The 23,119-nt window shown below is 41.9% G+C and overlaps 1 protein-coding gene across 6 annotated transcripts; it reads right to left on the bottom strand.

Moving 5' to 3' along the window:
• Positions 1 to 1,381: 1,381 nt before the first annotated feature.
• On the bottom strand, positions 1,382 to 23,015 carry LOC110534278 (coiled-coil domain-containing protein 149-B). 6 transcript variants are annotated; one of them, XM_036933373.1, is made up of 15 exons: positions 22,799 to 23,013; positions 19,956 to 20,119; positions 19,423 to 19,629; positions 16,814 to 16,975; positions 12,872 to 12,910; positions 9,465 to 9,572; positions 9,138 to 9,254; positions 8,277 to 8,449; positions 8,055 to 8,127; positions 7,559 to 7,643; positions 5,564 to 5,711; positions 5,255 to 5,331; positions 4,716 to 4,751; positions 2,621 to 3,478; positions 1,382 to 2,358 (listed from the first exon to the last, which is right to left on the bottom strand). In XM_036933373.1, exons 4-15 carry the CDS (start codon positions 16,871 to 16,873, stop codon positions 2,210 to 2,212), a joined length of 1,923 nt encoding a protein of 640 aa, XP_036789268.1. In that variant the 5' UTR covers positions 16,874 to 16,975; positions 19,423 to 19,629; positions 19,956 to 20,119; positions 22,799 to 23,013; the 3' UTR covers positions 1,382 to 2,209. The 6 variants fall into 6 exon arrangements, with proteins under 6 accessions (XP_036789268.1, XP_036789269.1, XP_036789266.1 ...); XM_036933374.1 differs by having other exon boundaries at positions 19,956 to 20,073; XM_036933371.1 differs by lacking the exons at positions 19,423 to 19,629; positions 19,956 to 20,119 and having other exon boundaries at positions 9,210 to 9,254; positions 22,799 to 23,015.
• Positions 23,016 to 23,119: the final 104 nt, after the last annotated feature.

Raw genomic sequence — 23,119 nt, 5'->3', positions numbered from 1 at the left:
GGGCCCTCGGAGTGTGGTGTCAGGAAAATAACCTCACACTCAACGTCAACAAAACTAAGGAGATGATTGAGGACTTCAGGAAACAGCAGAGGGAACACCCCCCTATCCACATCGATGGAACAGTAGTGGAGAGGGTAGCAAGTTAAGTTCCTCGGCATACACATCACAGACAAACTGAATTGGTCCACTCACACAGACAGCATTGTGAAGAAGGCGCAGCAGCGCCTCTTCAACCTCAGGAGGCTGAAGAAATTCGGCTCGTCACCAAAAGTACTCACAAACTTCTACAGATGCACAATCGAGAGCATCCTGGCGGGCTGTATCACCGCCTGGTACGGCAACTGCTCCGCCCTCAACCGTAAGGCTCTCCAGAGGGTGGTGAGGTCTGCACAACGCATCACCGGGGGCAAACTACCTGCCCTCCAGGACACCTACACCACCCGATGTCACAGGAAGGCCATAAAGATCATCAAGGACATCAACCACCCGAGCCACTGCCTGTTCACCCCGCTATCATCCAGAAGGCGAGGTCAGTACAGGTGCATCAAAGCTGGGACCGAGAGACTGAAAAACAGCTTCTATCTCAAGGCCATCAGACTGTTAAACAGCCACCACTAACATTGAGTGGCTGCTGCCAACACACTGACACTGACTCAACTCCAGCCACTTTAATAATGGGAATTGATGGGAAATGTAAATATATCACTAGCCACTTTAAACAATGCTACCTTATATAATGTTACTTACCCTACATTATTCATCTCAAATGCATACGTATATACTGTACTCTATATCATCGACTGTATCCTTATGTAATACATGTATCACTAGCCACTTTAACTATGCCACTTTGTTTACATACTCATCTCATATGTATATACTGTACTCGATACCATCTACTGTATCTTGCCTATGCTGCTCTGTACCATCACTCATTCATATATCCTTATGTACATATTCTTTATCCCCTTACACTGTGTACAAGACAGTAGTTTTGGAATTGTTAGTTAGATTACTTGTTGGTTATTACTGCATTGTCGGAACTAGAAGCACAAGCATTTCGCTACACTCGCATTAACATCTGCTAACCATGTGTATGTGACAAATAAAATTTGATTTGATTTGATACAGGCACGTGGAGGCCACACACACTACTGAGCCTCATTTTGACTTGTTTTAAGGACATTACATCAAAGTTGGATCAGCCTGTAGTGTGGTTTTCCACTTTAATTTTGAGTGTGACTCCAAATCCAGACCTCCATGGGTTGATACATTTGATTTCCATTGATAATTGTTGTGTGATTTTGTTGTCAGAACATTCAACTATGTAAAGAAAAAAGTATGTAATAAGAATATTTCATTCATTCAGATCTAGGACGTGTTATTTTAGTGTTCCCTTTATTTTTTTGAGCAGTGTACATAAAAATAAAAAGCAGTAGAACATATGAGGAGCTAGTAGGTTCTCTGTACTGGTCAGTCCAGGCCAGCTTCAACCACTGAATAGAAGGGCCGCAGGGTTCAATTCCACGTTAGAGCAACTGTAGCAGAGTAAAAACAGAAATCTTGGGAGCTTGGAATCACCAATAAGCAGTACGACATTTTACAGAATGCACCCTCAGGAATATTGAAACCCATTCTATTACAGTGTCAATCTAGGCATGGTTTTGGCTGAAGTAGCTGTCATTCTTCACTGTTTTCCCATCCCGGTCTGATCATTCAGTACTTGAGTGGCTACTGTTCAAGGGAAGGATTTGACTTCTTATTCGTTAAGCACTCGACCCTCACATCTTCTGAATGTTCTGCCTTGTGGTGTGATTGGTTATTCTCCCCGTGGGTGGGACTAGTTTGAATAGGAGAGCTGCAGGTTGATGTTGAGGATGGAAGATTGGTGTTTTCTGTCATAGAGCCCTCTGCCATGTCAATCTCCTCAGACCCCACCCTAAAGACGCTGTCATCTGACCAACTTACCTCTCTCTGGGTGGGTTTTGTGTAATTTAGAGGCTCTGATGTGGCATATGTCTTACAGGAGGACACGTCCAAGTCTGGCCTTGAGGAAGGGGATGGAGTCCCGCCTACAGTCTCATCTAATTGGTACCATGGAAGCACCGTGACCTCATTTGCACTTTGTGATTGGTCGACAGTCTGACATTCATCCAGGTTTATTGTCTCTGCTTGAGAAGTCAGTGACTTCCTCAGCAGTTTTGCCTGACTAGTTTTGCTTGGATGTGTCCAGGCTGACTGGTGACACTAGTGGCTCTGACTCCTTGGTGCTTATTTCTGTATCCCCCGTCACACTGGGTAACCCCCCCACATGTCTTGGGACGGGGATCTGCATGTCATTGGCTACCTTGTCATCCTCTGCTCTACGGTCAAAAGAATTGAGAATGTTATGGTGTAATTGAAATGTAGCAGCATTAGTAACATTGATTTCAACACCCAGAACCAAATTGGCAGCAATGATAATGGTGTAGTCTGCTGTAATACAAATTAACAATATAGTACATAAGAGCCAGTGAAAGATACATTACTCTATATAATGCATGAGAATTGGAATGCAAGATATTTAATAAAATTGCTATTTATACAGTTAGCCCCACATAATTACATGGAATATTCTTACCTGTGGTAGACTGCACAGTGGAAGGTACCTCCTGCTCAGTAGGGGGTACTTTGTGGTTAGTGGGAGGTACTTCCTGCTCATTGGGGGTTACATCCTGCTCAGTAGGGGGTACTTCGTGCTCAGTAGGGGGTACTTCGTGCTCAGTAGGGGGTACTTCGTGCTCAGTAGGGGGTACTTCGTGCTCAGTAGGGGGTACTTCGTGCTCAGTAGGGGGTACTTCGTGCTCAGTAGGGGGTACTTCGTGCTCAGTAGGGGGTACTTCGTGCTCAGTAGGGGGTACTTCGTGCTCAGTAGGGGGTACTTCGTGCTCAGTAGGGGGTACTTCGTGCTCAGTAGGGGGTACTTCGTGCTCAGTAGGGGGTACTTCGTGCTCAGTAGGGGGTACTTCGTGCTCAGTAGGGGGTACTTCGTGCTCAGTAGGGGGTACTTCGTGCTCAGTAGGGGGTACTTCGTGCTCAGTAGGGGGTACTTCGTGCTCAGTAGCGGGTACTTCGTGCTCAGTAGCGGGTACTTCGTGCTCAGTAGCGGGTACTTCGTGCTCAGTAGCGGGTACTTCGTGCTCAGTAGCGGGTACTTTGTGCTCAGTAGCGGGTACTTCGTGCTCAGTAGCGGGTACTTCGTGCTCAGTAGCGGGTACTTCGTGCTCAGTAGCGGGTACTTCGTGCTCAGTAGGGGGTACTTCGTGCTCAGTAGGGGGTACTTCGTGCTCAGTAGGGGGTACTTCGTGCTCAGTAGGGGGTACTTCGTGCTCAGTAGGGGGTACTTCGTGATCATTGGATGGTACTTTCTTCTCCTCAGAGCTTGTCACAGTGGAGCTAGGCTGCAGAGTTTCATTCAGGATGATGGCATCTCTCCCTCCTATCACAAAACAAGCCAAATTATATTACAAGCACTATTTTTGACCCCTTTTTTGTTATATCCAAATTGGTAGTTTACAGTCTTGTCCCATCGCTAAAACTCTAGTACAGGAGAGACGAAGGTCGAGAGCCATGCGTCCTCCGAAGCACGACCCCGCCAAGCCGCACTACTTCTTGACACACTGCTTGCTAAACCCGGAAGCCAGCCGCACCAATGTGTCGGAGGAAACACCGTACTCCTGGCGACCATGTCAGCGTGCACATGAGTCAATGGCACAAGGACATCCCGGCCGGCCAAACCCTCCCCTAACCCGGACGACGCTGGGCCAATTGTGCGCCGTCTCACAGGTCTCCCGGTCACTAGCACTGCGATGCAGTGCCTTAGACCACTGCGCCACTCGGGAGGGCCATATTACACTTTTGATATAATAACACTGTACAGGCATTAGGACTTGTTAACATAACCATGTTGCAACAATTGTCACATATTTCTACTAGATCACGTCAGCAACTGTATTGACAAAAACATACTCCCAACCTACCCTGCACATAAAAGCCAAGATCTTTACTTGTAATGAATTTACAATACAAAGAACTGGCAACCAAGGCGTCTCAGTGTTGTGTGACTGGGCAGAGCATCCCTTATTTTTGGATACATCATACTGTAGAAGGGACAGGGTAAATATAGGGTGTGGCTTCAGAGTGGCTTCTCTTCTGGACTGGGCCCAGATCAGTTTGTGCTGTGTAGCACACCATTGCAGAAACGACCATACGAGTTGACTATGCAGCTCAAACAGATCTGGGACCAGGCTACCTCTCTTCAGTCGAGTCTGGGTTTACAGGGATCAGTGCAAAGGACATTCTTCCCATCCAGTGAGAAAGAAAGAATGTTCAGAGGTTTATTTTTGGGTTCACACTGTAGACAAGAAAGACAGGGACAGCATTGCGACTTTCTCTCTGCCTGACCTGCCTTATTATTTTGAAGGCCGGTCAGGCTTTCTGCAGTGACTCAAAAGCTTTATAAGTATGGTTGTTGCATTAGTGTATTTTCTTCTCCGTAAAACAACAGACTAATCTCAAAACATGCATGCAGTGGGGATTGCTAAGTATACATATAGCAAAAAAAGTGTACCATGGATATTTTCAGGGACAGGATGGAGATAAAGCAAGCAACTTTAAAAATGGTAGTGCACTATAGTACAGTATAGTATTAGTGAAGTAAAGCAGTGGAAACATACTTCCAGAGAATCCCAGAGACACATTGTAAGTCAGGCCTCCAGAAAGCAGAAGGAAAAGAGAGAAAAAAACTCAGTACAGTGGGAGAGATGGAACATCAATCAAAATCATTCATAGTTTGACAATAGTGACTGGGTAACAATAATACTGGCCAGTGACCACATACAGGATCAAAAGCTATCAGTATAAGTCACCAGTTAATACTCTATTTTTATGAGCTCATGCCACTTTCAAACAGCATTTATGAATGTATACAGCAGGGGAATTCAAATGAGAGCCTGGGGGTCCGGAGTACTGCTGGTTTTCTGTTCTACCTGATCATTAATTGCATCCACCTGGTGTCCCAGGATCTAAATCAGTCCCTGATTACAGCAGGGAAATGAAAATCAATCATGGAACTGGCTTCGAGGTCCACATTTATATTTGCATGGTATACATACAGGCTAGTAAGTTATTCATTATGCAATATGCATCATGATATAAATTCTAAAATAATAAAAATGACCCCAGAACCAAAAAATAAACAGTGTGTGGCAGAGACCTGGGAGGCTCCATAATCCCGACACCTCTAGAGTCTTCAGTTTATTCTCAAGCTCCCCTACTCGGTTTCCCAGAATCCTGTTTACATAGGAAGAGTTACAAACAACATAGGAAGAGTTACAAACAGACTGTATTCACTGAGGTGAGATGTTCACAACGTTACAGGTAGAAATGCAATAATTGAGTACATGGTATAGGGGCCACTTAGAGTAACTAGAGGAAATTGGTCATGAGAGTTAGAAAAACAGAAGAAATTCTGATTAAGAAGAAAGGAATTAAAACATTTCTACAGAGTAGAAGAGCTCCCTACTTGTTGGTTTGGCGCTGGTGCTGAATGACCAGGTTCTTCTCATGGATAGTTTCCAGTAGGGCTGTGGCCAGGGACTTGAGGTCTGAGATGGACTGAGACGTGACAGGGAGACTGCATCCGTTGTCCTCAGAAAGCAATAATTCCTGCACTGAACACACACAAATCCCATTAAGATAGGTAAGATGATCAGAAAAAAAGACTACTAGATTTAGTCTGTGATTATGTTTGCCTAGGCAGATGTTTTGGGGGGGGTTTAAGTTTAGAGTGTCCATCTTGGATAGCTTTGCCTTTTGATGAGTATTACGTATGAAAGAAAATGCATGGTGCAAGAGCATGTTAGCTGGATACAGAGGGATGTTGGCATTTTGATTATGTATTCATTATCTAAAATTAAATGTGCAGAGAACTGACACAATGTTCAGAGATATCTACATCAGCACTGGCTTTAGAGGAAAATTAGGTAACACTTTACTCGACACCCAGCGTCATAACCATGTCATAACAGCTGACATAGCATGTCGTAACAGCTGACACCTTGTCGTAACATGTCATGACCCATATTTACACCGGTTGAGACAGTGTGTTATTTTATGGCTGTTATGACACCTACACACATCAAAACCCACATTTACTCAGATTAGTTGTTTACCTGCCAAGAAGTTTCCTTTCATTTGAAAGTGTTTTTTTAAAAGTAATTTTCTATTGTTGTAATGAATTCTTTACAGTCATGTTGTTTTTTCCATAACATTTTAAATAAACTTGTCGAAAATACACTTTGACACTGTCATAAAGCATTATTCTGACCCAATGGAATTGTGATACAGCGAATTATAAGTGAAATAATCTGTCTGTAAACAATTGTTGGAAAAATTACTTGTGTCATGTAAAATTAAGAACTTTGAAAGTTTCTTCAAGTGCAGTCGCAAAAACCATCAAGTGCTATGATGAAACCGGCTCCCATGAGGACCACCACAGGTAAGGAAGACCCAGAGTTACCTCTGCTGCAGAGGATAAGTTCATTAGAATTAGCAGCCTCAGAAATTGCAGCCCAAATAAATGCTTCAGAGTTCAAGTAACAGACACATTTCAACATCAACTGTTCAGAGGAGACTGCGTGAACCAGGCCTTCATGGTCAAAGTGCTTGCTGGTGACACAGTCTGATTTATTTAGAATTCAAGGCACACTTAACAAGCATGGCTACCATAGGATTCTGCAGCGTTACGCCATCCCATCTGGTTTGCGCTTAGTAGGACTATATTTTGTTATTCAACAGGACAATGACCCAACACACCTCCAGGCTGTGTAAGCCGCTAATTGACCAAGAAGGAAAGTGGAGTGCTGCATCAGATGACCTGGCCTCCACAATCAACCGACCTCAAACGAATTGAGATGGTTTGGGATGAGTTAGACCGCAGAGTGAAGGAAAAGCAGCCAACAAGTGCTCAGCATATGTGGGAACTCCTTCAAGGCTGTTGGAAAAGCATTCCAGGTAAAGCTGGTTTAGAGAATGCCAAGAGTGTGCAAAGCTGTCATCAAGGTGGCTACTTTGAAGAATCTCAAATATACAATATATTTTTATTTGTTTAACACTTTTCCGGTTACTACATAATTCCATGTGTTATTTCATAGTTTTGATTCCTTCACTATTATACTACAATGTAGAAAATAGTAAAAATAAAGAAAAACCCTTGAATGAGTAGGTGTCCAAACTTTTGACTGGTACTCTGTGTGTATATTTGTGTTTGCAGGTCACATTTCAAAAAGAGACCTAGGTCTCAATAGGTCTACTACAAATAAACTACATACAAATAAAATGTTTATTATTGTGTTAATTAGTCCACTGTTAATACAATCCCCCAAAAAGGTGTTTTCTAACTCCAAGTCTGGAAGTGTGCACGGTTTCAAAATAGAGTACAATGATTGATTTGCATTATGAACTAATGAACAAAATACTAACAGAAAGAAGATGAGTGGGGGAACGGTTTGTGCAGTACCTTGTTTGGCAGAGAGCACCCCAGTGAGTGCACTGCTGTTAGCTTTGCCATAAGTCTTGGAGTTCTTCCTGCTCTCCAGAGCACTCTGAAAACCAGTAAAATATTAATATGATATATTGTATACCCTTGTTCACTAACATGATTGAGCATGTGTAGTAGTAGAGGATTGTGAACCATACAAACTGTGGAAAAAAAAAAAACATACAAAATATTACCAAGTAAAAAAAACATTCAGATAATCATACAGTTTGTCAAACTTGGTTTGAGAGCTAGAACTGTTATGGGTGCCATCTTGGCAACAAAACTGTCACTAAAGATGACATTTTAATTGACATTAGAACATGAGCCCAGAAACTCAGTTACCAGCTTTGACCAAATAAGGCCTTGAGTAGTTGTGATATTTAAGACCATCTCTAAGGATTGTTCTATTCTATAGTATTATTAGTACTATTCACACAACAATGTTAAAGGCTTGTTTATATGTTGCTTACAATACCTTGTACTTCATGACATTCATTTTGAGCATGGTGACCTCCTCCTGCAGTTGTTTGAACCGCTCGTGTAAATATCTGAAAGAAAACAGTTTATTTAAAAAGTATTCCAAAACAAATGCCCAAAGTCATACATTGTGAAGAAAGTTGTTCATGAACATCCTTATTGCATTCAGTAAAACATTACAGATATTACATACATTATGTTCTCCCACACACAAACACACCTGTTCTCCATGCAGAGTGCATCTACGTCTAGAATCCGACACTCGTGTCCCCCCAAGATGTGGTTCACCTCGTGGTTCAGCCGCTGGGCCTTTTCCTGGAACACGTTACGCTCCGCCCTCACATCCTGCAGCTCATCCGTCAGAGATTTCACACTGTGCTCCAGCTCCTCATTCTAGGACAAACAAAAAAAACAGAACATGTACGATTTCAAACTTTGTAAGGCATTTCAAACATTGTAAGAGATGCCTATAATAATATTACAGATTGTGACAAACCTCCAACACTGCCTTGCATAATGAGTGGGCAACATAGGCTGAACTATGGTTGGTTGGGAATATGGTATTGTGACAATTGATCTCTTATCTTGCTATATGAAAATATTAAAACCATCTGTACAACTTCATTCTGCCATTAGTATTGTTTCCAACATCACCCAAGGTATGTTCCTCACACTTGCTTGTCTTCTTTTATTAACCCACCACCATACCCTCTTTGCAGGACAACTTATTCTAAAACTGATAAAAAAAAATAAAAAAAAAGAGAATGCAGTCTTGTTCAGAATTTTTAAATGTATTTAAGACAGTAAAAAGGAGAGAGATGAGGGTGGAAACAGTTCAGAAGTGCCAGACCGGGGAATTGAACCCTGGTCTCTAGAGTGGACATGTGGTCCAATGCAATTAGTCGCAGTACCACTCAACCAAATGTAGCAAAGGTGAATCAGACTCACACTTTTGCAATGAGGTAGCCCTGCCCTGGAATTTCCTCTTGATCGAATGTTAAATAAGTTGGTTTCCTGAATGGTAGCCCGGGGTTCAGATCCCAACAGTTACAAATTATGGCACAACCGTTCCATTCCTCACCTGCTCTCGTGCTGTCTCCAACTGCTGGACCAGGTCCTCCCGCTCATAGGCCTGGAAGTGCCTTGCCCCCACCTCTTCATCCCCCAACCTCTGTCTGGCTATGGTCATCCGCAGGAGCTGTGGGAGGGTAGGGGGAGGACAGAGTCAATTCCATTTCAATTTGGAATGCAACTGACAGTAACTCCACTGTTGGATTTCAAATTTGCGTAAACCATTGCTGCACTGTCAGGAAGTAAACTTAATTTTTTTTCAAATTATGAAAATTTGAATTTGAGTTTACTTCCTGAATTGAAAAAGAATTGACCCCATCCCTTAAGGATATCATACCTTGTTATCCCCCTGGGCCTCAGCCAGTCGTTGACGCAGCTCCTTCACCTCTTCAGACAGCTGCTTAGTCCTTTCTCTGGAGTCTCTCAACAGCTGGGCCAAATTCAACTGATAGAGTGAATGATATGTACAGCTGAAGTCAGAAGTTTACATACACCTTAGCCAAATACATTTAAACTCAGTTTTAAACAATTCCTGACATATAATCCAAGTAAAATTCCCTGTCTTAGGTCAGTTAAAATAAAGTGGTGATCCTAAAGAATGTGAAATGTCAGAATAATAGTAGAGAAGGATTTATTTAATATTTTATTTCTTTCATCACATTCCCAGTGGGTCAGAGGTTTACATACACTCAATTAGTATTTGGTAGCATTGCCTGTCAATTGTTTAACTTGGGGAAAAACTTTTCAGGTAGCCTTCCACAAGCTTCCCACAATAAGTTTGGTGAATTTTGGCCCATTCCTCCTGACAGAGCTGGTGTAACTGAGTCAGGTTTGTAGGCCTCCTTGCTCGCACACGCTGTTTCAGTTCTGCCCACACATTTTCTATGGGATTGAAGTCAGGGCTTTGGGATAGCCACTCCAATACCTTGACTTTAAGCCATTTTGCCACGACTTTGGAAGTATGCTTGGTGTCATTGTCCATTTGGAAGACCCATTTGCGACCAAGCTTTAACTTCGTGACTGATGTCTTGAGATGTTTCTTCAATATAGCCACAATTTCCCTCCTCATGATGCTATCTATTTTGTGAAGTGCACCAGTCCCTCCTGCAGCAAAGCACCCCCACAACATGATGCTGCCACCCCGTGCTTCACGGTTGGGATGGTGTTCTTCGGCTTGCAAGCCTACCCCTTTTTCCTCCAAACATAATGATAATGACCAGAGGACATTTCTCCAAAAAGCCCAAAATGTTCCCATGTTCAGTTGCAAACCGTAGTCTGGATTTTTTAAAGGCGGTTTTGGAGCAGTGGCTTCTTCCTTAGTGAGCAGCCTTTCAATTTATGTCGATATAGGACTTGTTTTACTGTGGATATAGATACTTTTGTACCGGTTTCCTCTAGCATCTTCACAAGGTCCTTTGCTGTTGTTCTGGGATTGATTTGCACTTTTCACACCAAAGTACATTCATCTCTAGGAGACAGAATGCGTCTCCTTCCTGAGCGGTATGACGGGTGCGTGGTCCCATGGTGTTTATACTTGCGTACTATTGTTTGTACAGATGAACGTGGTACCTTCAGGAGTTTGGAAATTGTTCCCAAGGATGAACTGGACTTGTGGAGGTCTACCATTTTCTTTCTGAGGTCTTGGCTGATTTCTTTTGATTTTCCCATGATGTCAAGCGAGTGAGTTTGATTTTGAAGGCCTTGAAATACATCCAAATACATCCACAGGTATGCCTCCAATTGACTCAAATGATGTCAATTAGTCTATCAGAAGCTTCTAAAACCATGACATCATTTTCTGAAATTTTTCAAGCTGTTCAAAAGGCACAGTCAAATTAGTGCATGTTAACATCTGACCCACTGGAATTGTGATAGTGAATTATGTGAAGTGAAATTCGTCTGTAAACAATTGTTGGAAAAATTACTTGTGTCATGCACAAAGTAGATGTCCTAACAGACTTGCCAAAACTACAGGTTGTTAACAATACATTTTTGGAGTGGTTGAAAAAATTAGTTTTAATGGACTTCAACCTAAGTGAATATAAACCTCAGACTTCAACTGTACACGATACTGTTCTTTCACATCTACACAGCAAATGTGAGATCAGAATTTTAACAGTGTTAAATGTAACACTTTCTTAAATGTGTATGTGACCCATCAGAATGTTGCTGATAAATGCACACTAAGAAAATGTAACAGCATCAGCTCTAATAGTCTTATGGAATTTACACCTGTGGACTTTCAGTAACTATTTTTGGGGTGTTAACATAAAGCCTTTGGCATATTTATTTCTCGGAGTGCCTTTCGAGTGAATTTTAGAGGTACCTGTTGCACCCATGACGGCCTTTTCTAGTGACAGAGACATGATTGTTGCATTCGATGGTTTTCAGTCCTGTAGCCTTCACTAAGTTAGTGCGTAAGGTCATATTTTATAATACAAATGAAATTATTTATGAGAATACATAACATTCTTGACAATACCATTGTTGGAATCGGCTAAACTTTGATCATTGAGGTAGTAAATGAATGATAGTCTCTTTCATTTCCTATGTTAGAAGTTAATGGTTCTCTAAAGAAAGACAGAAGGCTTTGGAATGTGTTTGATGTAGGAGAGGAGAGCGATGTGTTGATATAGGGAAGACAGATGGACATCTGTGGATCAGGAGGTGAGGGGTGAGGTCAGTTCCCCTTAAGGGAGTAATCAGGGTTAGTATCTGGCTACCTTCTTTCCTGTGGAGACAAACTGTAAGGAGGAGTGTCTTAAGTAGGATGTATATAAACTGTGATGTCTGAAATGTTTGCTGTCTGATTTCAGCTGTGCAGAACCTTTGGGAATGATTAAACTTGGTTAAAGCTTAATTAAAGCTTCTCTAGTGTTCTTGAGTTATTTACTCTGAAAAATAAGAACCTAACACCATACTTTGACAGCCTAGTTTTACCCTAACACAGTGGCCTATAACTCCTGGTTTGTAGGCTACGTCGGCAAGTAATATTCTGCTGGCTTGCATAGTGTTATATAATTCCTATTGGAATCCATTTAGGATATACAACAGTCTGAACTTCTAATCACCCGCATCTGCAGATAGAATAACTGCCCAGGTAGGGAGATTGATAAATAAGACTACCTAAACATCTAAACTGGATCGACCATCTCAATAACGGGTGAAATAAGTCCAACCACTTAACATATTTTTTAAACAAATCCAATTTGTATTTATCTTTGTGTGGCATAAGATCAATTAATTAATTCAGTAACATACATATTAAAATAAACAATTCTAAAAAGCAACCTGCAACAAAGAATGCTGGGAAATATGATGAGGCCCCTCCCACGTCTTTTTCATGGAAATTAACGCAACACAGTCGAGTAACACCAACTGGTGTTGATTCCACTATGATTCAAATAACACTTAATTTACTCACAGCATATGGTGTCAATTTCGATCCCACTGTTAACCCCACTAGAATCAACATTCAGATATTACAATGACAACACTTACCTCATCACAGAGATTTTAACACCCGCAAATTTGCTGTGTAGTCTAGCATACTATAACGTCCTCGACATAGGGAAGTTGCTGGCCAAGGGTGTTATATCAGTACAGTACAGTCATAATGCAAACCGTTACCTCGGTCATCCAATTTGACACGGTTTATCATTTACTTTTCAGTCGACACATTTAGACTGCCACAAATAGTAAGAAAATATTTTGACGCCATGGCGTCTATTGATGTCGACTTACTTGATTTCGTTTTTCAGGTGGTAGACTGGAGTCTCCATCCTAGAATGCAGAAGAAAAAAAATAGATAGTGAGGACAGATCACTTACCAGAAGTCAAGATAAAATTGTATGATTGATATGACTATGGTTAATAAATTATGAAAATGTAAAGAAATAAAGTACTATACAGTGCATTCGGAAAGTATTCAGATCCCTTCCTTTATTCCCACATTTCGTTACATTACAGCGTTGATCTAAAATTGATTAAATAATTGTTTTCCCTCAATCTACACACAAAGCCCCATAATAACAAAGAGAATACAGTTTTTTAATTTTTTAAATGTATTAAACAGAAATACCTTATTTACATAAGTATTCAGATCCTTTGCTACAAGACTCAATTTTGCTCAGGTGCATCCTGTTTCCATTGATCATCCTTCAGATGTTTCAACTTAATGGGAGCCCAACTGTGGTAAATCCAAATGATTGGACATGATTTGGAAGGGCACACACCTGTCTATATAATGTCCCACAGACAGAGCAAAAACCAAACCATGAGATCGAAAGGAATTGTCCTTAGAGCTCTGAGACAAGATTGTGTCAAGGCACAAATCTGGGGAAGGGTACCAAAAATATTCTTCAGCCCCAAGAGTGGCGCAGCAGTCTAAGGAACTGCATCTCAGTGCTAAAAGAGTCGTTACAGACCCTGGTTTGATTCCAGGCTGTAACACAACCGACCGTGATTGGGAGTCCCATAGGGCGGCGCACAATTGGCCCAGTGTCGTTAGGGTTTAGCCGGGGTAGGCCGTCATAGTAAAGAACAAATTCTTATTTACAGACTAGCCTAGTTAAATAAATGTTAAATAAAAAAAAATGTTACAAAAAAGAACATAGCGGCCTCAATCACACTTAAATGAAATAGTGTTTTTTAACTTAAGACACTTCCTAGAGCTGGCCGCCCGGCCAAACTGAGCAATCGGGGGATAAGGGCCTCGGTCAGGGAGGTGACCTAGAATCTGATGGTCCAAAGTTCCTCTGTGGAGATGGGAGAACCTTCCAGAAAGACAACCATTTCTGCAGCACTCCGCAAATCAGGCCTTTATGGTAGTGGCCAGACGGAAGCCACTCCTCAGTAAAAAGGCACATGACAGCCCACTTGGAGTTTGTTAAAAGGCACCTAAAGGATTCTCAGACCATGAGACACAGATTCTCTGGTCTGATGAAACTTAGATCCAACGCTTCGGCCTGAATGCCAAGCGTCACATCTGGAGGAAACCAGGCACCACTCATCACCAGGCCAGTACCATCCTTACGGTGAAGCATGGTGTTGGCAGCATCATTATTATGTTTTTCAGTGGCAGGGACTGGGAGACAAGTCAGGATCGAGGGAAGGATGAACGGAGAAAATTACAGAAAGATCCTTGACGAAAAAAACTACTCCAGAGCACTCAGGACCTTAGACTGGGGCGAAGGTTCACCTTCCAACAGGACAACAACCCTAACCACACAGCCAAGACAACGCAGAAGTGGCTTCGGGACAAGTGTCAATGTCCTTGAGTGGTGCAGCCAGAGCCCGGACTTGAACCTGATCTTACATCTCTGGAGAGACCTGAAAATAGATGTGCAGTGACACTCTCCATCCAAACTGAGAGCTTGAGAAGATCTGCAGAGAAGAATGGGAGAAACTCTCCAAATACAGGTGTCAAGCTTGTAGTGCCATACCCTGCTAAAAAGCTAGTTACAGTGCCTTGCGAAAGTATTCGGCCCCCTTGAACTTTGCGACCTTTTGCCACAATTCAGGCTTCAAACATAAAGATATAAAACTGTATTTTTTTGTGAAGAATCAACAAGTGGGACACAATCATGAAGTGGAACAACATTTATTGGATATTTCAAACTTTAACAAATCAAAAACTGAAAAATTGGGCGTGCAAAATTATTCAGCCCCCTTAAGTTAATACTTTGTAGCGCCACCTTTTGCTGCGATTACAGCTGTAAGTCGCTTGGGGTATGTCTCTATCAGTTTTGCACATCGAGAGACTGACATTTTTTCCCATTCCTCCTTGCAAAACAGCTCGAGCTCAGTGAGGTTGGATGGAGAGCATTTGTGAACAGCAGTTTTCAGTTCTTTCCACAGATTCTCGATTGGATTCAGGTCTGGACTTTGACTTGGCCATTCTAACACCTGGATATGTTTATTTTTGAACCATTCCATTGTAGATTTTGCTTTATGTTTTGGATCATTGTCTTGTTGGAAGACAAATCTCCGTCCCAGTCTCAGGTCTTTTGCAGACTCCATCAGGTTTTCTTCCAGAATGGTCCTGTATTTGGCTCCATCCATCTTCCCATCAATTTTAACCATCTTCCCTGTCCCTGCTGAAGAAAAGCAGGCCCAAACCATGATGCTGCCACCACCATGTTTGACATTGGGGATGGTGTGTTCAGCTGTGTTGCTTTTACGCCAAACATAACGTTTTGCATTGTTGACAAAAAGTTCAATTTTGGTTTCATCTGACCAGAGCACCTTCTTCCACATGTTTGGTGTGTCTCCCAGGTGGCTTGTGGCAAACTTTAAACGACACTTTTTATGGATATCTTTAAGAAATGGCTTTCTTCTTGCCACTCTTCCATAAAGGCCAGATTTGTGCAATATACAACTGATTGTTGTCCTATGGACAGAGTCTCCCACCTCAGCTGTAGATCTCTGCAGTTCATCCAGAGTGATCATGGGCCTCTTGGCTGCATCTCTGATCAGTCTTCTCCTTGTATGAGCTGAAAGTTTAGAGGGACGGCCAGGTCTTGGTAGATTTGCAGTGGTCTGATACTCCTTCCATTTCAATATTATCGCTTGCACAGTGCTCCTTGGGATGTTTAAAGCTTGGGAAATCTTTTTGTATCCAAATCCGGCTTTAAACCTCTTCACAACAGTATCTCGGACCTGCCTGGTGTGTTCCTTGTTCTTCATGCTGCTCTCTGCGCTTTTAACGGACCTCTGAGACTATCACAGTGCAGGTGCATTTATACGGAGACTTGATTACACACAGGTGGATTGCATTTATCATCATTAGTCATTTAGGTCAACATTGGATCATTCAGAGATCCTCACTGAACTTCTGGAGAGAGTTTGCTGCACTGAAAGTAAAGGGGCTGAATAATTTTGCACGCCCAATTTTTCAGTTTTTGATTTGTTAAAAAAGTTTGAAATATCCAATAAATTTCGTTCCACTTCATGATTGTGTCCCACTTGTTGTTGATTCTTCACAAAAAAATACAGTTTTATATCTTTATGTTTGAAGCCTGAAATGTGGCAAAAGGTCGCAAAGTTCAAGGGGGCCGAATACTTTCCCAAGGCAGTGTAAATAGTTAAGCTACCCAGGCTATCAGCATTGACTCATCACTTACACGGCTGTTACTGTTTATTATATATCCTGTTGACTAGTAACTTTATCCCTACCTATATGTACATATCTACATCAACTACCTCGTAGCCCTGCACATCGACTCAGTACTGGTACCCTGTGTATATAGCCAAGTTATCAATACACTCAATGTGTATTTATCCCTTGTGTTATTAATTTTTCTATTATTTCTCTTTTTCCTCTCTGCATTGTTGGAAGGGTCCATAAGTAAGCATGCCACTGAGTCTACACCTGTTGTTTAGGAAGCATGTAACAAATCAAACTTGATCTTCATATTTCTTGTGATACCGGAAGTGTCACTTTGAATTATTAGAACTCGGTAATACAACTTTTGATTGAATGAGGCCTTTAATGTCCCTCGTGTGAGATAGGCAGTAGTAAGGTATTGTAGCAATGTGAGGAGCAGTTGTGGAGTCGTAGTGTGAAGTAGTGGCTCCGGGGTGAAGTTTCCCCCCTAGGTACAGATCTGGGATCAGATTCCCCTCCCCTAATCCTGAAAATGTAACTGATCCAAAAATCACCCTATTCCGAGGGTGTAGACTCACTATGAGTTCCCTGTACTTCTTCTTGAGTCCCTGGTGGCGTTCTCGGAGCTGGTTGGCCATCAGCTGGTATTGGTCTCTCTCCTGTTGACAGGTATCCAGCTCCTTGGACAGAATCAGGAGGGCCTCCTTCTTGCTCTCCAACTTGCGCTTACACACCAGGAACTGTACACATGACAGGAACACACATTGTCATCTTGTGCAAGCAGATCAGACATACTGTAAAAAAGGCAACTTGCCTGCATGATGAGATCACTGTGTGGGACATATTAAACTTCTATAAGCAGGACACACTGTACAGCTAACTGCCAAAATAATGGAAACACCAACCAGGGTCCCCACACCTTCTTAAACATCAAATTCAAGGACTTTAAGTCCTTTCCAGGCCCAATTCAAGGACCCAGCATGGCATAGTTTGAGACATGGATCAAGGTTAATTACAGTTACAACACTGAGAATTATTATAATGAGAACTAGCAGGCTTTACAGAAGCTCACAGACAATTAAAGAGAGAGAGGCTTGAATGTGTGAACACTTCTCAATTGTGCTGTGTTACAGTGACGGCAGACTACGTGGTCTCTTGCCTTCTCTAACAAAGCAAAACAATATATTGTGTATAATGAGTAATAAAGACAGACTTATTTACGAGTTGAAGAGCTAAGTAACTCCTTGTTTATTTCATTACCACCAGCTTAACACGAAACATGTCGCAGAGCAAAAACATGACCTTTTTTTCCCCCAGTCATTCACTTTTAGGACATTCACTTTTTTGTTGAGTAGTGTTTCTATTTCAGCACTCGTCTTTAGCACCCCTTCTCAGGCTATTGGACTTGGCAATAAGAGTGAGATTGCCTGTGCTCTCCGCTTTTAGGGCAAATTTGTCTGCTGAGGTCTCAAGTGCATTTGTCAGTCTTTTTCTTCCCTTTAAGTTAATCTATTAGGTCTCTGTTTTTTTCTCATCCATTCTTCTCCGTTACTCTCTTCTTCTTGATGTGTCACATACCTCTGCCTTGCAGATGCCACTGACATCAGCAGAGATCTGTCAATGCACACATTATTATGCCACCCACAGCTCTTATGTGGTCAACTACACATCTCTGTGCTACGTATGAATCTTCAAGTTCTCCACTTCAATCTTCCGATTGATGGAGAATCCGTGCTCTACGGAGGCTTGCCCATGTGACAGTAAGAGGAGTTGGCGGCAAAGTCTCCAAGGATTTCTGAACTCTGTCCTTTGACATATACTCATGTAAAAATGTGTGGACAATGTCATCAATAAAATGTGAGTATTGTTGAATGATGTTATGACAATCTTCTTCCTCTCGTTGACCATTTACAAGGCAGGTCAGGGCCATCTTCAATTTTTCTGTAGACAGCATCTTTCCATTTGTGCCTGCCATTTCCCTTGGATCAAAGAAAGATGCGAGACCAGAGAGTACTTCAATGGGGATTTCTCAATGAGTTTGTTAACAGTTGTGAGCATACACTTCCTGCAAGCGATTTTGAAGTCCATCAATGTTCTCGGGCAAAAAAAAAAATCCCTGCGGACAAGTCTCTCATAATTCTTCAAGTAACAAAGCCCAAGTCTACCTGTGAGGAGTCGATGTGATTGGATGACTGGCTCACCTCGACATCAATAAGTTTGAGGGGTCTTCACTTCTTTCATGAGGTCTGGCTTAATGAATCTGCTTATCAAGCTCTTAAGCAGCTTGAACAATGGCACCATGGGCTTATCGGTCTGGTAGCGTGTGAGGAATGGTGTCCCTTCTTTGCTCACTGACAAGATAAAATAAAATTTTGCTTTCATGAGAGGGTCCTTAACAGCCTCCTGAATCACCTCAAAGGACTTTGTGCCTGGATTATGCCTAGATCTACAGCCTTCACATGTTGCCATATGGGGTAAAAACTCTAAAGCTCGTTCAAGCACGGGCGCATTTTCAACCCACTGTGTCTTGCAAAACCTAAGTGGCATTGGGGGATCTGATGATCCAATTACGTTAAAGTAGTCCTCCCTGCGGGCTGGAGTATCCTTCAGAAGTTGGTAAATAGCATCAAGGAGGGACTTCTCAACCTATGAGTAAAACGGCCAAATTACATTTGGTCCACCCATGGAGATCTGATTCTGAAGCATGTTTTTCTTTGGTAGATCTTCGGTGCTCTTCTCATAAACAGCTTTAAGGTCCAAAGCAGTCGCATGTCCCATGAATTTAGAATCATAAATTCTTGTCACGACTTTGTCCTTATCCCATAAACGGGCGTGAGTCACACTGCTTTGACTGTGCCTTTCTGTTAAAGCTCTCAAAGAGAAGTACATAGTCCTCCTCCCCAGCAGACCATTTTTTAGACAATAAATGCCTGAAATGAGGAGCCAAGCCATCTGTGCACACATAGCTGGTCTTTGTTGCCCCGCATGCAAAGGTCTGGGCTAGTGCACTGTCTGGGAACATCACTAAGAACAGCACCTAAAAGTTAGAAAAAAAGATTGAAATCAAACACTTATTTCTGCATCTAGCCTGTGTGTGTGTGTGTGTCAGAGAGGGAATATGAAAACAAACATGTTCCTAAAAATAATTGAATGTTACATGTGACAGTTTATAAACCATACCACTCACCTGTGCGTTCACTAGAGTGGAAAGAGTAGTAAGACTCCATCATATTCAGACACCATAACGTCTCAGCCCGCAATGTGTCCTCTTTGGGAACGCCAGTTATGACAGACTGTCTTGAGGAGGTGGTGAATGTGGTAGTAGTTGTAGAAGATTGTCTTGGTGGTGATGTAGATGACGATTACTTTTCCACTTAGTTCAATAGAGTGGGAACTGTAAGAAAATAAGTGTCCAAGTCTGATGAATGACTAGCTAGCTGGTTAACGTTAACTAGCATTAGTCATGAAATGTTGTCACTAACGACTCTAGTTAACGTCCTTTAACTAAATGTAAACTTTCAGTCAATGTCAGCAAACTGTCATTTATTTGAAATGTTCACTGTCTAGCTCTGCTTGTCTCAAGTTGGCTAACGTTAGCTAGCTAGCACTATATTGACAGGTGTGATTTTGTGGGAGAACTGATATCTAGATAACGTTAGCTAACAACAACATAGCAAAGTATAGTATTCCTTTCTACATGTTACCAGGGGTAGGACCCACCTGCTTTTAACTTGTGCAGTGCCGTCATGTGTGATGCTCCAGCAGCATGGCTCGTCACAGCTGCTTCACCCACTTTTATTGATTTGCGGCAGGCTCTTCATCGGGCCATATGGATGACCTTTAACAAGCCAGTCTTTGTAAATGTCTTTGGTGAGCCTCGAGTCCTGGAATGTACATTTTCCAGGCAGAGCTGAAGGTTCACTTAACGTTAGCTTTCTCGCTTCCTTGCCGCTGTTTAACCTGCATCATTCATGTATGCACCTGACCATCGCACTTGCGAGGCAGGTGACGCGTGAAACAAGGACACACAGACGGCGGGAGACACACATGCAGATAGCGAAACTTCGCCTATTACGCGGAATCCAAACCATCGTGCGCCATGTGCATCTATGGCATAGTGCATTTATTTTGTCCCCACCCCCAATTTTTCCACAATTTGGTGTTTTGTTGATGGTGGTGGAAAACGCCGTCTTAGGCGCTGGTCCAGAATCTCCCATAATGGTTCAATTTGGTTGAAATCTCATGCCTGAGGCACGCGCATGCATACACACACACACACACACACTTTAAACCCTCTATGCTCCTTTGAGACCCCTCTTTCAAAGTCACAGATATTTTCTTAAAGTAGGGCTGAACAGGTTCTGGTTAGACTATATTTATCTCTGGCTCCCTCTTTAGTAATTTGTTACCTATTTGTTACATCTACAGTTGAAGTCAGAAGTTTACATACGCTCAGGTTGGAGTCATTAAAACTCGTTTTTCAACCACTCCAAAAATTTCTTGTTAAAACTAGTTATGGCAAGTCGGTTAGGACATCTACTTTGTGCATGACACAAGTAATTTTTCCAACAATTGTTTACAGACAGATTATTTAACAGATTATTGAATTTATAAGTAACTGTATCACAATTCCAGTGGGTCAGATGTTTACATACACTAAGTTGACTGTGTCTTTAAACAGCTTGGAAAATTCCAGAAAATGATGTCATGGCTTTTGAAGCTTCTGATAGGCTAATTGACATCATTTGAGTTATTTGGGGGTGTACCTGTGGATGTATTTCAAGGCCTGCCTCTGCTTGACATCATGGGAAAATCTAAAGAAATCAGCCAAGACCTCAGAAAGAAAATGGTAGACCTCCACAAGTCTGGTTCATCCTCGGGAGCAATTTCCAAATGCTTGAAGGTTCATCTGTACAAACAATAGTATGCAAGTAGAGATGAATGTACTTTGGTGTGAGAAGTGCAAATCAATCCCAGAACAACAGCAAAAGACCTTGTGAAGATGCCGGTACAAAAGTATCTATATCCACAGTAAAACAAGTCCTAATATTGACGTAACCGGAAAGGCAAGGAAGAAGCCACTGCTTCAAAACCACCATAAAAAAACCAGACTACGGTTTGCAACTGCACATTGGGACAAAGATCGTACTTTTTGGAGAAATGTCCTCTGGTCTGATGAAGCAAATGACCATCGTTATGTTTGGAGGAAAAAGGGGGATGATTGCAAGCCGAAGAACACCACCCCAACCGTGAAGCACAGGGGTGGCAGCATCATGTTGTGGTGGTGCTTACAGAAGGAGGGACTGGTGCACTTCAAAATAGATGGCATCATGAAGAGGGAAGAAGGGAAATGATGTGGATACATTGAAGCAACACCTCAAGACATCAGTCAGGAAGTTAAAACTTGGTCACAAATGGGTCTTCCAAATGGACAATGACACCAAGCATACTTCCAAAGTTGTGGCAAAATGGCTTAATGACAACAAAGTCAAGGTATTGGAGTGGCCATCACAAAGCCCTGACCTCAATCCCATAGAAAATTTGTGGGCAGAACTGAAAAAGCGTGTGCGAGCAAGGAGGTCTACAAACCTGACTCAGTTACACCAGCTCTGTTAGGAGGAATGGGCCAAAATTCAGCCAACTTATTGTGGGAAGCTTGTGGAAGGCTACCTGAAACATTTGACCCAAGTGAAACAATTTAAAGGCAATGCTACCAAATATGAATTGAGTGTATATAAACTTCTGACCCATTGGGAATGTGATGAAAGAAATAAAATATTAAATAAATCATTCTCTACTATTATTCACACCCAATGAATACATGACCAAAATAAAGATTGGAATAGTTTATATAATGCTTTATATAGCTGTCACATTCCTGTTCTGCGCCTGTGTGCTTTTTGACTGACTAACCTTAACCTAATTGTTAACAAAAGCTTCTGTAAAGCTTAGAATGTACTGTAGGCCAACAGTACAAACACCGTGTGAAAACATTTGTCTGGATTCTTCTCAAAATGTACTTCCTTATGCTTACAAATGTTATCGGGGATAGCATATAGCCTATGCCCACAAGGAAGACTATGTCCGTAGCAGGAAAACATGTAATGGACTTTATTGAAAACATTTAGATGTTTATTAGTGCAGTACTAAACGGTCTTCCCTCCCTCCCTCCTAACAAACGAGGACGATTTTATAATCGCAGGTTAATCCATTTCCATTTAAAATGAACATGCGTCAAAATGTTGTCTCTCATTCCATGTTCAAGCCGTCATATTTATCAAAAGAAACGACGTAGCGGATCTGTTTTAGAAATAAAATACCCTGTATGCAGTTCTAGTTTGTTGTAGGCTAGCATGTTGAATTTGAAATATGCAACTGCGTTGTAGATTAAATAGGCTACCCGACAAACATGAACATTTAAACTATAGGAAGTGTTTTAAAAAAACGAGATACTGTAGCCACATTTATTTCAAACGTGATAAAGATACTGACAGCTGTGAGCCGATGTATTGGGATTGGGATTAAGTTTGACATGGAGGCAGTGGCATATTGAATAAACTCACCTCGCTGACCAAACCCTGCCAATCGCTTTCGCTTCTTCTTGAGGAATTCATCTCGTTTGTTTTATGACAGCTTTTCAATGTTGTCGTTTATCAAGCTTGACGGTACAGTCAGTATCAGGAGGGAAGCATCACTGTATTTATTCTGCATAGGAAGACATGCTATTTCAGTCTACCTCACTTCCGTCTGTCTGTCAATTGCGTGCATGCGTGCGTGTGAAACGTCAGCAGAGTTGAGCAGCTATCAGGGTCGAGCAGCTATCAGGGTCATTAATATGAATATGACTGACCTTTCAGTGTGATCTGTGTCTTCTTTGTTATGCA

Source organism: Oncorhynchus mykiss, chromosome 10 (assembly GCF_013265735.2).
Source record: "Oncorhynchus mykiss isolate Arlee chromosome 10, USDA_OmykA_1.1, whole genome shotgun sequence".
Lineage (NCBI taxonomy): Eukaryota > Metazoa > Chordata > Actinopteri > Salmoniformes > Salmonidae > Oncorhynchus > Oncorhynchus mykiss.
The sequence above is the reverse complement of the archived record's forward strand: the minus strand, read 5'-3'. Positions and strand labels throughout refer to the sequence as shown.